Below are 15472 nucleotides of genomic sequence, written 5' to 3' on the forward strand. Positions count from 1 at the left end.
GCCAGAAGTGGACAGCATACAAAAAGTTAGGGATGGGAAGAGACAAATACGGGAACAGCACAGATATTCAAAGTAATCACAACTCGATTATAGTCAGATACTAGGTAAATGAAAAACAGATATTTTTATCTCATTGGCTAAGCCTATCATCTACTATTGTGATCGCCTAGGAAAAATCAGAGTAAAACTGTCTGAATGATACTTAAGGTGCTAGTCTGTCCCAAGCAGCAATTCTTAATCTTTAAGGAAGATGAAACAAAGAACTATTTTTTTTCTTGCTCTGGATAACAAAAAATCAAGTTTCATGACAATAATTCTACTGACATGAAATATTAACTTAAAGTCTAGCTTTGCTCTCTCAACAGTGCTGTACCAAATGCATGCATCACAGAGCTCCATCTAATTATCTGAGGAACTGAGGTTAAACCCTAAAATGGTACTCAGCTGAACAAGCTCTTCCCTTACAGTGTCCAGGTAAAGCAGGACGCTGCCGATGGACTGGAGGAAACTCGGCATCTGGTACACGTGGTCATCGGGGGTGTCTGTCTGAGTCAGGAACATCTGTCTGCAGCGCTGGAGGAGCTCAACGTACATCCAGTCCACGTTTTCCGGACTGATAGCCTTACAAGGCTTCAGAAAAGGTAGAACAAAAACATCATCAATCTCAGCAATATCAAATAATGTGTACTTAATGCATCACATTACACCATCTGATTACAAACTGAGTATTAAAAAGCTTTTTTGATTGAAAAGAAATATAGATTCAAAATGCAATACGTCTTTATAAAGATGCTCTGTAGAACAATCTTTACTCACACACAAAACAATGATTGTCAACTATATTCTAGGCACTGTTTAGATGGTGGGAGCCAAACACAGATGAAGCACAGTCCCTGGCCCCACAGGGCTACTGTCCAGAGGAAGAAACTGACAACTCAACACATAACTGGCATCTGCCACTACACCAGGGCCATGTTCTTAAAACAGAAGTCTGGGAATGCTACTACCCAGTAGCCAATTTTTCAAAGGCCTCTTTCAACTTCCAATTCTGGTCCAGCCTCCTCCAGGTCTGAGTGGCCTCTCAGTTGGAGTCCTTGCTCTCTGCTCGTGTCTCAGACCCTGGCCACGGGAAACAAGCAGAAGTAGGTGGACACAACACACAGTGCTGAAAATGCATGCTTCCTCTCACTCTGAGCCTTCTCACATTCTGTTTCCTCTGTCTTACAAATAAAGGGGCCAACAGAGACAAACGGAGGTGAAGGTAAAAAAGAAAAGGGATCATTTGGAAGCAAAGACTTTGAGGAAAAATAAGGGGATGGACTCAGCAGCGAGAGCGGGAGGCTGGAAATGAAACAAGAGAGTAGACAGCAATGGAAAAATCTGTACAGAGAGGCAGGAAGTTACTTTCTCTATAAATCTCATCATCTAGAAAGAAAAACTAGGGTTAATTTCAATATGGGGCCCAGGTGGCGAAGTGATTAAGCACTTGGCTGCTAATCAAAAAGTCGGCAGTTCGAATCCATCAGGCACTCCTTGGAAACACCATGGGGCAGCTGTACTCTGTCATACAGTGTTGTTGTGAGTCAGAATTGACTCGACGGCAACAGGTTTGGTTTTATGGTTTGGTCCTGAATATTCTTAAATATATCTCTTTCTGTCATATGAACTTCTCTTTCCAAAACCTTGAATGACATCAACTCCAGTTTTATTTCATGAATAAGGGGCAGAATAGCACACTGGACAAAAACATGGTATATCTGGCCTCCAGACTTAGATTTATGTCTTGATTCTCACAATTATTAACTGTGTGTCCTTAGACAAGTTATCTAATATGCCTGGGTCTCGGTTTCTTCATCTGCAAAACGGAGTAACAGTTTGTAGGAGAGTTATGAGAACTTGCACGAATACATGTAAATAATCTCAGTATACTATAAGCACTCAAAAAACACTTAACTGTTAACAATAAAACAATATTATCATAAGATGTTACTTAAAAATGCAATAAATATATTCCCTTAAAAGCCAAGTGAAGATAAAACAGAGAAAATGAATAAGCCATACTCCTGCAAAAAGTCCATATCCACGAATAGCGATGGATAACTCCTTGTTGCTGGAATCCACATTTCTGATGATTTCGTAGAATTGTTTCATAAAGTACTCCAGCGTATTCTTATGCCTTTCTGCATCTCTTGCCACCATAAAAGAAACCTGCAATTGCATAGTATTTACTTTTTAGATATTTAATAGCAAAATAAAAGAATCTATACAAACTTAAAAAGGCCTGGTGTTGTTCTGTACCACTGAGTCAATTCCAACTCACGGTGACCCTGTAAGACAGAGTAGAACTAACTGCCCCATAGGGTTTCCTAGGCTACAATCTTTATGAGAGCAGATCACCAGGTCTTTTCTCCCGTGGAGCAGATGGTGGGTTCAAACCACTGACCTTTCAGTTAGCAGTCAGGCACTTAACCACTGCACCACCAGGGCTCCTTCCCAAAAAGGCTAGACTTGTTTAATAAGACACTGCATTTACTCAGAGAATCGCTACTTTCACTACCTTCCTGAATGAGTTTCAGAAAGACATTCTCTGAAAAAAGGCTACATTAAATGTTCACGCATTTGTGCTAGAAAACGGGACTAAAAGAGACATGAGACATGTGGGAAGAAGTCTGCACAAAACTGTATTTTGGATGAAGCAAGATCACAGCCTTCAGAGGTCACCTGAGACTCTGAGTGATGTGGAGCTGTGCGTATACTGTGCTCAATGCAGGGCTCAATGAGCTCAGAAGCGACCTACAGACTGGGTGCTGCACTACTCAACAAAAATACAGCTAAGAACTAACAACCAAAAAAAGAAAAAGCTCTCATTTTTCAAAAAAATAAAGCTACAGAATCACATGAATCACAGCCTCCACCAGCCTGAGCCCGGAATAACTAGATGGTGACTGGCTACCACCACTGACCACACTCTGACAGGGATCACAACAGAGGATCCCAGACAGAGCAGGAGAAAAACGTACAACAAAATTTACATTCACACACACAGAAAAACACCAGACCTATTGGTGCGACAGAGACTGAGGAACCCCTAAGACTATGGCCTCCAGACACCCTGCTAACTCAGAACTAAAGCCACTCCCAAAGTCCACCTTTCAGCCAAAGACTAAACAGTCATATAAAACAAACGGTAATACATGTGAGGAACATGCTTCTTAGTTCAAATACACGAGACCAAATGGGCAACACCTGCCCAAAAACGAAGGCAAGAAGGGACGGGAAAACTGGAAGAATAGACACAGGGAACCCGGAGTGAAAAGGGAAAGGGGGAGACTGCTGACACAATGTGAGGATTGCAACCAACGCCACAAAACAACTTGTGTAAATTTTTCAATGGGAAACTAATTTGCACTGTAAACTTTCACCCAAAGCACAATAAAATTAAAATAAATAAATAAGCAGGAATTAAGTGAGGCAAGGGGAAAAGTACTCTGAGAATCGAATAGACCACTATCTACCAACAACACCCTGAACGCAAGAACTAACACTTGTATTCAAGAAAGCATTTCTAATTTTGGTACAAAGACTATCCAGGACAAGAATGAAAAGAACCTAGATAATGACCAAAGGCAAGAAAAAAAAATCCACCTTTCCTTGCCAACCTACCAACAGACTCTCTAAATCCCAAACAAAGCTACTACTTAGATTTTCGTTTATTCTTTCCATTTATTTTTTTTAAATATAGGATATTCCAGCCATCTAAGATATAACTATTGGTCTCTACTCATCTGGAGCAAAACAGAAAGAAGGAAATCGAACACTCAAAGAAGAAGTTTAGTCTACAGGACAAATAGTCTACACAAACGATGGCCTCATCTACCCTGAGACCAGAAAAATTAGATCGTGCCTGGCTACCACAACCGACTGTTCTGGTCAGGGCCACAGTAGATGCACCCTGATAGAATGGGAGAAAAACGTGGAAGAGAACCTCAAATTCCCAAAAAAAGAACAACAAAAAACCAAACCTACTGGACGTTGAGACTTGAGGACTCCCTGGGACTATTGCTCTAAGAGACTCTTCCAACCTTGAACCAAATCAGGCCCCTGAGGTCACCTTTTAGCTAGATAACAAACTGGCTCAAAAAATCATGAACATCATCCATAAGTACTGTACTCCTTTAAAAAATCACCTGTAAGAGACCAAATGGTCAACAATTAAAACAAAGATGAGAATGTAAAGGGACAGGGAACCTAGATTAATGGAGTGGAACAACGAGAAGGGGAACAAGGAGAATGTCCATGCACTGTGAAGAATGTAACCAATGTCGTCAAACAACTTGTGTAGAAATTGTTGATTGGGAACCTAAACTGCTGTGTAAACCTTCACTGAAAACACAATAAAATATTATTTTTAAATACATATATACTAGGATATTAAATATATTGCTTCATAATTTCCTTTTTCACAAAATACATCATGAACATGTATCTCAAGCAGTTAAAAAGCAATATCATCTTATTAAATCACAGAACAGTTTTTTTATTTTAATAGATATACTGTATGTTTATTCATTTAAACTGTTTCTAATTTTTTTTTTATTGCACTTTCAGCAAATAACCTTTCTATGCATTTTTGGCCAATTATTTTCTTTTCATAACAGCAAAAACTTACAAATAATTATTTAGCAGTAGAGGACAGGTTAAAAAACTATGGTCACAAATACAATGATATACTGTGTTGTTGTCAAGGATTGAATTATGTCCCCCCAAAAATGTGTATATCAACCTGGTTAGGCCATGATTCCCAGTATTCTGTGGCTGTCCTCCATTTTGTGATTGCAATTTTATGTTGGGAGGATTAGGGTGGGATTGTAACACCATCCTTACTCAGGTCACCTCCCTGATCCAAGGTAAAGGGAGTTTCCTTGGGGTGTGGCCAGCACCACCTTTATCTCTCAAGAGATAAAAGGGAAGGGAAGTACACAGAGAGTTGGGGACCTCATTCCACCAAGAAAGAAGCACTGGGAGCAGAGCACATCCTTTGGACTCAGGGTCCCTGCGTGAAGAAGTTCCTAGTCCGGGGGAACACTGATGAGGCCAACAGAGAAAGAAAGTCTTCGCCTGGAGCCTGTACCCTGAATTTGGACATGTAACCTACTAAAAAAAAAAAGACTGTGAGAAAATAAATTTCTCTTTCTTAAAGCCATCCACTTGTGGTATTTCTGTTATGGCAGCAGTAGATGACTAAGACAGTTGCCATTAAAAACTAATCATGTAGATCTCAGTATGCGGTCAGGAAAACATCTCAAGAACAGTGGAAAACATTCAGGTTGCAAAAATTGTGGAAAATATTCCTTTATGTCAAGATCAGTCAATCTCTCTCCTCTCTCCTGGGCCTCTTTCCTCCCACTGCCTGCCTTCTTTCCACTTTGATGAAGGAGGAAACGGAGAAAGGTTTACAAGCATCACCACTAAAATGGTAAAATGAGATTTGAAGAGATTTTAACAGTCTTCTTTTCACTCTTCTTTATTGTTTAAATCGCATGCAAATAACTTAGAATGTTTTTCAGAAGAACTTTTTATAAAGCTACTGAATAAAAACAGAAAAATCCTGTTTCCACAGTGATGTTTAAATTCGAAAATGCCTACATGGTGAGCAAAACAATAAAGAAAAAGAACAAAGTTAGAGGACAGCCACTACTTGATATCAAGACTTAATACAAAGCCAGAGTGATCGAGACAGTGAGGTACTGACATATGAATATAAAGACGAATGGAACTAAGCAGACAGTTCAGAAATAAACTCACACATACATGGCCAACTGATTTTTCTTACAAAGTTGCTAAGGCAAGTCAACGGGGAAAAAAGGCTTTTCAACAAATGGTGTTAAAACCAACAAATGTGGGAATAAAATCAATTTTAACCCTTACTTTACACTGTACACAAAAACTTTTTCAAAAGGATTATAGACTTAAATGTAAAAGCTAAAACTACAAACTATAAAACTTCTATAAGAAAACAAAGCAGAAAATCTTTGCAATCTTGGGAATCATGGGGTAAGATTTCTTATACAGGACAAAGAAATGAGGAACCAGTTTAAAAGCTGGTAAAATAGGCTTCACAAAAAAATTTAAAATTTCTATACTTTAAAAGTCCCTGGGTAGCTGACTTAGTTATTTAGTGCTGATGTAACAGATATACCAAAGGTAGATGGCTTTCACAAAGAGAATTCTATCCTTTCACAGTTTAAGAGGTAGAAGTCCAAATTCAGGGTATCTGTTCCAGGGGAAGGCTTTCTCTCTCTCTTCTTGGGGAAGGTCCTTGTCATCAATCTTCCCCTGGTCTAGGAGCTTCTCAGTGCACAGGACGGGGATCCAAAGGATGCACTCTGCTCCTGGCTCTTCTTGCTTGGTGGTAGTGAGGTCCCTCTCCCCACTGCTCCCTTCTTTGATATCTCAAAAGAGATTAACTCAAAGTACAACCTAATGGTGTAGATTGTGTCCTGCCACATTAACATAACTGCCTCTAATCCTGCCTCATTAACATAACAGACAGCTTACTCCCAAAAAGGATCACAACCACAGGCAGAGGCCAGAGTTTACAACACATACCAAAACCAAACCAAACCCACTGTCGTCAAGTTGATTCCAACTCATAGCAACCCAACAGGACAGAGTAGAACTGCCCCATAGGGTTTCCATGGAGCGGCTGTTGAATCCAAACTGCCAGCCTTTGGTTTAGCAGCTGTAGCTCTTAACCACGGCACCACCAGGGCTCCAACACATATGATAATTAAATTATCTCAAAGGGAGGACAACCACACAACACTGGGAATCATGGCCTAGTCAAGTTGACACACATTCAATCGATAATAGTGGCACAAAGGGTTAAATGTTTGAGTACTAGTCAAAAAGATGGAGGTTCAAACCTATCCAGTGGCACCCTGAAAGACAGGCCTGGCAATCTGCTTCCAAAAGGTCACAGCCTTGAAAACCTCATGGAGCAGACCTGCTCTGTACACGCGTTTGAAAACCTCACGGAGCAGACCTGCTCTGTACACGCGTTTGAAAACCTCACGGAGCAGACCTGCTCTGTACACGCGTTTGAAAACCTCACGGAGCAGACCTGCTCTGTACACGCGTTTGAAAACCTCACGGAGCAGACCTGCTCTGTACACGCGTTTGAAAACCTCACGGAGCAGACCTGCTCTGTACACGCGTTTGAAAACCTCACGGAGCAGACCTGCTCTGTACACGCGTTTGAAAACCTCAGGGAGCAGACCTGCTCTGTACACGCGTTTGAAAACCTCAGGGAGCAGACCTGCTCTGTACACGCGTTTGAAAACCTCAGGGAGCAGACCTGCTCTGTGTACGTGGGATCCAACTCAGTGGCAACTAACAACAACCACTCTTTGAAAGGTGCCTGTTAAGAAACTAAAAGGGCAAAGCCACAGACAGAAAAACTACTTGCAATATTTTTAGGAATAGAGTTGTACCCAGATTATATAGAAAACTCTTACAACTCATTAATAAAAAAACATACAATCCAGTTTAAAACTCAGCAAAATATCTGAATGAATACTTCATAAAATAAGCACATTAAATCAAGTCACCACAGGCGTACAAATTAAAATCACAATAAGATACCATTAATACTGTATGGTTCCAATTATATGCAATATCTAGAACAGGCAAATGTACAGAACTAAAAGATGGGATGGAGGGGAGAAAGAGGGAATCATTGCTTAGCAGGCAATGAACTTCTGTTAAGGGTAACGGAAAAATTAGAAACAGTGGTGATGGTGGTATACATAAACGTAATTAATGTCGCTGAATTCTACACGTAAAAAAAGTTGAAATGGCAAATGTTTTGTTTTATATACACACACACATATATATACGTACCACAATATACAAAATTGTAAAAAAGATTATGCAATTTTTTAAAAAAGGTATCATTATACACCCATTAGAACATTAGAATGGATAAAATTATAAACTGACAATAGCAAGTATACACCAAGAGGGGTGGATGTGACTCTCATGCACGGCTGTAGGGAATATAAAATGGTACCACCACTTTCGAAAGGGGATCTGTGTGGTTTACAGTCAGGAAAGGTATGCGTCAGGGTTGTATCCTTTTACCATATCTATTCAGTCTGCAGGCTGAGCAAACAATTTGAGAAGTTGGACTGTATGAAGAACAGGGAACCAGAACTGGAGGAAGATTCATTAACAACCTGTGTTATGCAGATGACACAACCTTGCTTGCTGAAAGTGAATAGGACTTGAAGCACTTACTGATAAATATTAAAGACCACAGCTTTCAGTATGGATTACACCTCAACATAAAGAAAACAAAAATCTTCACAACTGGACCAATAAGCAACATCATGATAAAGAGAGAAAGGGCTGAAGTTGTCAAGAATTTCAATTTACTTGAATTCCACAACCAATACCCATTGAAGCAGCAATCAAGAAATCAAAAAACCCACTACACTGGGCAAATCTGCTGCAAAAGACCCCTTTAAAGTGTTGAAAAGCAAAGACATCACCTTGAAGACTAAAGTGCGCCTGACCCAAGCATGGTGTTTTCAATCGTCTCTTATAAATAAGGAAGACTGAAGAAGAATTGATGCCTTTGAATTTTGGTGTTAGAAAAGAATACTGAATTTACCACGGACTGCCAAAAGAACGAATAAATCTGTCTTGGAAGAAGTACAACCAGAATGCACCTTAGAACAAGGATGGAGAGACCACATCTCACACACTTTGGACATGTTATTGGGAGGGATCAGTCCCTGGAGAAGGACATCATGCTTGGTAACGTAGTGGCTCAGCGAAAAATGAGGAAGACCCTTAATAAGATGGACTGACAAAGTGGCTATAACAATGGGCTCAAGCATAATAACGATTATGCCGATGGCACAGGACCGGGCAGTGTTTCCTTCTGTTGAACACAGATTCACTATGAGTCGGAACTGACTTGATGGCACCAAACAACAACAACTTTAGAAAACATTTTGTCAGTTTCTTAGAAGGTTTAACATATACTTACCATGTGACCCAGCAATTCTACTTTTAGGTATTTGCTCAACAGAAATGAAAACACTTGCTCATGAAAATACCTGTGCAAAAATGTTCTTAGCTGTTTCATTTACCCCAAAACTGGAAACAACCCAAATGTCAATCAACAGGTAAACAGATAAATGATAGTACCTCCATATAATGCAATTATGCAGCAATAAAAATGAATGGACTACTTATACATGCTACAACACGCAAAAACCTAAAAAACAAGCAGAAAGAAGTTGGTCATAAAAGAGCATATACTGTAGGTTTTACAAAATTCTAGAAAAGGCAAAACTAATTTACAGTGACAGAAAGCAGTGGTTGCCTGGGACTGGGGGTAGATTAAACGGAAAGATCTCTAAGGGAATTTTTGAGGTGATGGAAATGCTCTGTATGTTGAACGTGGTAGTGGTTACATTGGTGTATACATTTGTCAAACTCAAACTGCAAACTTCAAATGCATGCATTTTAGTGTATATAAATTATTCCCCAATACAGCTGAATTTAGGAGTCCCTGGGTGGCGCAAATCGTTAAGCTCCTCACTACTAACCGAAAGGTTGGTGATTTGAACCCACACAGAGGCACCTTGGAACAAAGGCTGGTCATTTGCTTCTGAAAGATCACAGCCTTGAAAACACTATGAAACACACTTCTACTTTGATACACATGGGGTTGTCATGAATTGAAATCATCTCGACAGCAACTAGTTTTTTTAATGTTGAATTTTAAAATAATATACGTATAGTTGCTAGAGCTGAGCTTCTCAGCAACCAGAACAGAGAAAAGATTGTAAGTGCCCCAATATCCGTATGAAAAAAAGAGCCAGATATTCAAAAAGGCAAAGTTTCCTAGGACTAAGATTGGTCAGAAATTTTTGCAATGGGTCTTTATAAAGAAAACAAGATAATCAACAAAACCCATATGATAAATACATCAACAAGTTCCACATGATTATCTAATGGTACCATGGAAGTCAACAGCATAATGCAAAGGACAGCTTGGTGAAACAAGGTATACAAAAGAACAAAGCAATCGAAGGCACAGACACCTTCTTTCTGCAAGGATTAAATGTGGAATATCCAGGTTGTACAGTAAAGAATGGAAACTCTGGTGGTGTAGTGGTTAAGAGTTACGGCTAATAACTAAAAGGTCAGCAGTTCGAATCCACCAGGCGCTCCTTGGAAACTACTCTGTCCTTTAGGGTCACTGTGAATCAGAATCAACTCAACAGCAATGGGTTTGGTTTTGGGTTTTGTTTACAATAAAAAATTTAATCTTATCCCCAAAAAAAGTTCTGGTCTTTGCCCCCAGCTCCTGGGAGGTGATTTCCAGGCCCCTGGAATGTCCTGCCTGATGGGAATGTCTGTTTTCCTGGGGGCTTGGGGACACACTGTACAGTTTCACTATGCGATTTAGAGTGGGAACCTTGGGCCAAGCCAGATGGCAACAATGTGACTTACAGTGTGGGCTCTGGGTCATGCAGATCAGTCAGCCTGAACACTGAGACCAATCTCGTGTAGGAGACCAATCAATCATCAGTCAATCATGCCTCCAAGATACAGCCCAATGTTCAGGTGAGATACCCTGGTTGACAGCACTCCACGTGTGCTGTCACACATCAATGCCAGGAGGGTGACACCTCGTGGCTCCAATGTTCACGTGAGATACCCTGGTTGACAGCACTCCACGTGTGCTGTCACACATCAATGCCAGGAGGGTGACACCTCGTGGCTCCACAGGGAGAGGACAGTGCAAGCTCCATGTCTGGAACCCTCCTAGACTGTGTCCCTGTGTCTCTTCTCTTGGCTGATGTTAATCTATATCTCACCACTGTAATAAGCCATAATTGTGCATATAACAGTTGTGAGTCAATTCTGTGAGTCCTTCAAGCAACGTATTGAACCTGAGGGTAATCCTGGGAACTCCTGAACTTGCAGTTGGCGTCAGAAGTGCGGGTGGTCTCTGTGGACTGTCCCTCCAACTTCTCAGTTGTCTAAACTACAACTTGCTCACAGACTGCACAGTAGTGGACAGAATATATATCCTTGCGGGAACTCTAAAAAATCACTTGTCATTGAGTCAGCTGAGGTCTCTGAGTGGTGTAAATGGTTTGCATTTGACTACTAACCTAAAGGTTAGCGGTTAGAACCCACCCAGCAGCAGTGCCAAAAAAAGGCCTAAAGATTGGCTTCTGTAAAGATTAGAGCCAAGAGGCAGAACTTATTACATCTCAAGAGAAACAAGAGAAAAGACCAAAGAAAAGTGAACAAAGTGAAAACATCGGATTGAATTAGGAAATCTAACATTAGAATTTTTGGAATTCAAAAGCATCATGATAATAATAAAGGCATAGGAAGAATTATCCAAGTGATAATCAGACAGAATTTCCCAGACCTGACTAAGGAGCCACACATACAAATACGGGAAGCTACATGAACTCCAAACAGAAGAAATACAAAGAGGTCCACTCTACAACACATAGCAATAACATTCTTGAAAACTGATGACAAAAAGAGAATTCTGAAAGCAGCAAGAGAAAAGCACAACATATCAACGGTCCATCATAAGAATTAGTGCATACTTCTCCTCAGAAACCAGAGAGGCTGGAAGACAATGAAGCAACGTACATAAAATACCGAAGGAAAACAACTGCCAACCAAGAATTCTTTACCCAGCAAAGTTGTCATTCAAAAATGAGGAGGAAATCAAGACATTCCCAAATACACAGAAGCTCTGGGAATTTGCCAATACCAGACCAACTCTGCACATATTACTTAAGGGAGTTCTCCAAATGGAAGGAAAGGAACGTTAAACACTCGAATCTACATATGGAAAAGAAAAAGAAAGAAAGTTCCAAAAAAACAAAAGAGCGTGCACAAATATAAATATCCAGCTCCAGGAGAAAGCTCTCTGCCAGCTCTGGGAGAAGGTCGTTTTCAGCAGTCTTCTCCTGGTCTAGGAGTTCCTCAGTGTAGGGTCCCCAGGCCCAAATGACGCATTCTGCTCCAAGCTCTTCTTTCCTGGTGGTAAGAGGTTCCTCTCCACTCTGCTTGCTTCTCTCTTTTATATCTCAAGATATAATCTCAAAAGAGATTAACTCAAGATACAGCCTATATCCTACCTCATTAATATAACTGCCTCTAATCCTGCCTCATTAACATGATAGAGGTTAGGATTTACAACACATACAATAATTACATCAGATCACAAAATGGAGGACAATCACACAATACTGGGAATCATGGCCTAGCCAGGTTGACACACACTTTGGGGGGACAATTTAATCCACAACAGACCCCAAACTTCTGCTGTAAAATCAACAAGACTAACGTCCCCAGGTATCTGTTTGGAGTGTGCCAGCATCTCCCCCACCCAGACACTGTCGGTTGTAAGTCTATCGTGAATTGCTACAGAAGGCCCATGCAGTGGAGTCAGCTCTCATAGTCAATACTCTTACTTGCCTTTCTGTGCACCCCATACCTCAGGCCTCTGAAACCAACAGAACAGACCTCCCAAGAAGTCAGTTCTGATCTGTCTCCTCTCCCTTTCAGTCAGTGCTGAGGACAGCTGAATGAGGCTGCTATGTGCCAAGAAGTAAGCATCTTTAGTGGAGGCTACGCCCACAGCCAACATGCTACAGGGTGTGCTCTTATAGCAACAAGGCAGGCCTCCCTGGGTCTGTTTGAAGTATGACTATCTCTCCCCAAATGGTAATTTTCAGCTGCAGGACTGATACGAACTCCTACAGAAGGTTCCCTAGAGTGGAATCAGGAGGTGAGTCACCTAAGTGGAGACTACTTCCCCTACCACCACAGGGCCGCTGGGGCTTTGAAACCAAGAGAGAGCTCTCAGAGGTCCTTCTGGGGAATGTGAGCCCCTCCTCTTCCTGAAACAGAAGTCTGCCTGTGCTTCCCCTGAATGCCAGTTCAGATATAAGCAGTCTCCACCAAGAAAGAAAGTAAACCTCAGACAAAACTGGAGGACAATACCCAGCCCCAAAGGAGGCTCACTAGGTGTGTTTTCTGACAAAAATGTTACTGCAGAAACAGAGAAGGGAAAGGAGTAATGAACAGAGAGAGGAGACTACGCCCCCTCTTGGGCAGATTGGTCAGTGCATGATATCTCACCTGAACGATAGAGCCCACTGGGGCACAGACAGACCACAGCAGGTTCTCTGTTGTGTTTGGAAAAGACTGAAAGTTGAAAAACGAGATCTGGAATTTTTGAATCCTTTTTTTTTTTTTTTTAATTAAACTAGAGAGGGGAAAGGAGTTATCACATAGAGGATGAGGAAATGTTAAGTTTTCACACAGACGCCAAAGGATCTACCCACTGAAGACTTTCCTGTAGAAAGTAGTGGAGGCAAAACCACCAAATACTGGGGGAAACTGAGGAGGTTGACACCCTCAAAGATCCAAAGGCCCCAACAAAAAAAATCACAAAACACACAAAGAACAGAGAAACAATAGCCCACACAAATGAACACAACAAAGGGAGTCAAAGTGCACCCAGGGCAGACAAAATAATGGAAAAATATAATACAAAAACACTAAATATAATTAAAGAGTAAAGGGAAAACACAGGCAAAGATCTCAAACAAATAAGGAAAACAATGCAAGAACAAAAATGAGAATATAAAAAAAGAGATGTAGCAACTGAAAGGGACAATAAATGAAATGAGAAACACAACAGAAGGACTTATCGACAGATTTAATCAGGAAAAAGAATCAGCAAATTACAAAATGAAACCTGTTGCCTTCAAGTTGATTCCAACTCATAGTGACACTATACAATTAGAGGATTAGACAGATCAAATTACAAACAATGAAGACCAACAAAAACAGAGGCTCAAGAAGGCTGAGCACAATTTAATGGAATTATGTGACAACAACAAGATACGCATCATGGGAATTCCAGAAGGAGGTGAGAGAGAAAAAAGAACAACAACAAAAAAAATCTGAAGAAATAATGAGAGAAAATTTCCCCAATCTAATGAAAAACATCAACCTACAAATCCAAGAAGCTCAAAGGCCTTCAAGCAGCATAAACCCAAAAAGGTGAACACCAAGACAAACAATAGTTAGGCTCTCAAAAATTAGACATAAAGAGAGAATCCTGAAAGCAGGAGAGAGAAGCAAACAGTCACATACAAAGGATCACCAATAAGGTTAAGTAGCGATTTTTCCTCAGAAATACAGAGGCCAGATGGCAAGGGAAGGGTATATTTAAAGTGCTGAAAGAAAAAAACTGTCAACCAAGAAAACTATCCCAAGTGAAACTATCCTTCAAGAAAGATGGTAAAATTAAAATATTCCAAGACAAACTGAAGCTGACAGAGTTCATATCCACCAGATTGCCCTACAAAAACACTAATGGGAAATCTGTATATGGAAGGGAAAAGACACCAGAAAGTAATTCAAAGCCATACATAAAAAATAAGATTCCTTATTAGGAAAATGCACACACAAGAATAACAGCTAGTGATAAGGTATTTATGCACGATAATTCTAGATGTTTTGTCCTTCATGTTATTTAATGACAAATACATAAAACGCAAGGATAAAATTATGTTACAGGACATATGAAATACAATGATGTAATCAGCGATTATGACAACAAAAGGGGGAGAAGAATGATATAGATACTGAATTTTTTGCATACTACTGAACTTAAGTTGGTACAAACTTACCCTAGAATGTTATAAATACAATATAAGCTGTTAAATGGGATATTCATGGTAACCACTAATAAAATATATTAAAAAACATACACAAAAGGAAAGGAGAAGGAAACCAATAAAGGATCACTACAATAAACCAACAAAACACAAAAGCAAGCAGTACTAAAGGGCAAATACAAAGAAGGCTTTAGACACATGAAAACAACAAAATGGCAAAAGTAAGTCGCTTATCAATAATTACAGTGAATCTAAATGGACTAAATGCTCCTATCAAAAGGCAGAGGGTGGCAGATGGATTAAAAAACATGATCCAACCATTTACAAGAGACACATCTTAAACCCAAGGACACAAACAGGTTGAAAGTTAAAGAATGGGAAAAAAAATATTCTATGCAAATAACCAAAAGATAGCTGGGGTGGCAATTTTAATGTCAATGTAGACTTTAAGACAAAATCTGTTAGAACAGATAAAGATGAACATTATATAATGACAAAAGGGTCAATTAATCAAGAAGATTTAACAATCATAAATATATATGCACCCAACATTGGGACGTTTAAATACACACAGCAAACACTGATAGAACTGAAGAAGAAACAGTACTACCATATTAGATGGAGACTTCAATACACCAGTTTCAATACCGGAGAGAACTTATGGAAAGAAGGTCAACAAGGAAACAAGAGGACCTTGATAACACTATAAACCACCTAGGCTTAAA

General features: G+C 40.0%; 1 protein-coding gene across 3 annotated transcripts in view; it reads right to left on the reverse strand.

Moving 5' to 3' along the window:
* Window positions 1–15472, reverse strand: part of PRKDC (protein kinase, DNA-activated, catalytic subunit) — a 321194-nt gene that overhangs the window by 276513 nt on the left and 29209 nt on the right. For all 3 annotated transcript variants that reach the window (XR_007513335.1, XM_049854457.1, XM_049854458.1), the window contains exons 11-12: window positions 2062–2208; window positions 466–630 (exon numbers count right to left, since the gene is read on the reverse strand). Coding sequence is in view for 2 of the 3 variants with exons in the window: in XM_049854457.1 (XP_049710414.1) it covers window positions 466–630; window positions 2062–2208 (312 nt within the window). In the remaining variant the exon portion in view is untranslated. The remainder of the gene's footprint in view (window positions 1–465; window positions 631–2061; window positions 2209–15472) is intronic.

The sequence above is a fragment of the Elephas maximus genome, chromosome 15, assembly GCF_024166365.1.
Source record: "Elephas maximus indicus isolate mEleMax1 chromosome 15, mEleMax1 primary haplotype, whole genome shotgun sequence".
NCBI lineage: Eukaryota > Metazoa > Chordata > Mammalia > Proboscidea > Elephantidae > Elephas > Elephas maximus.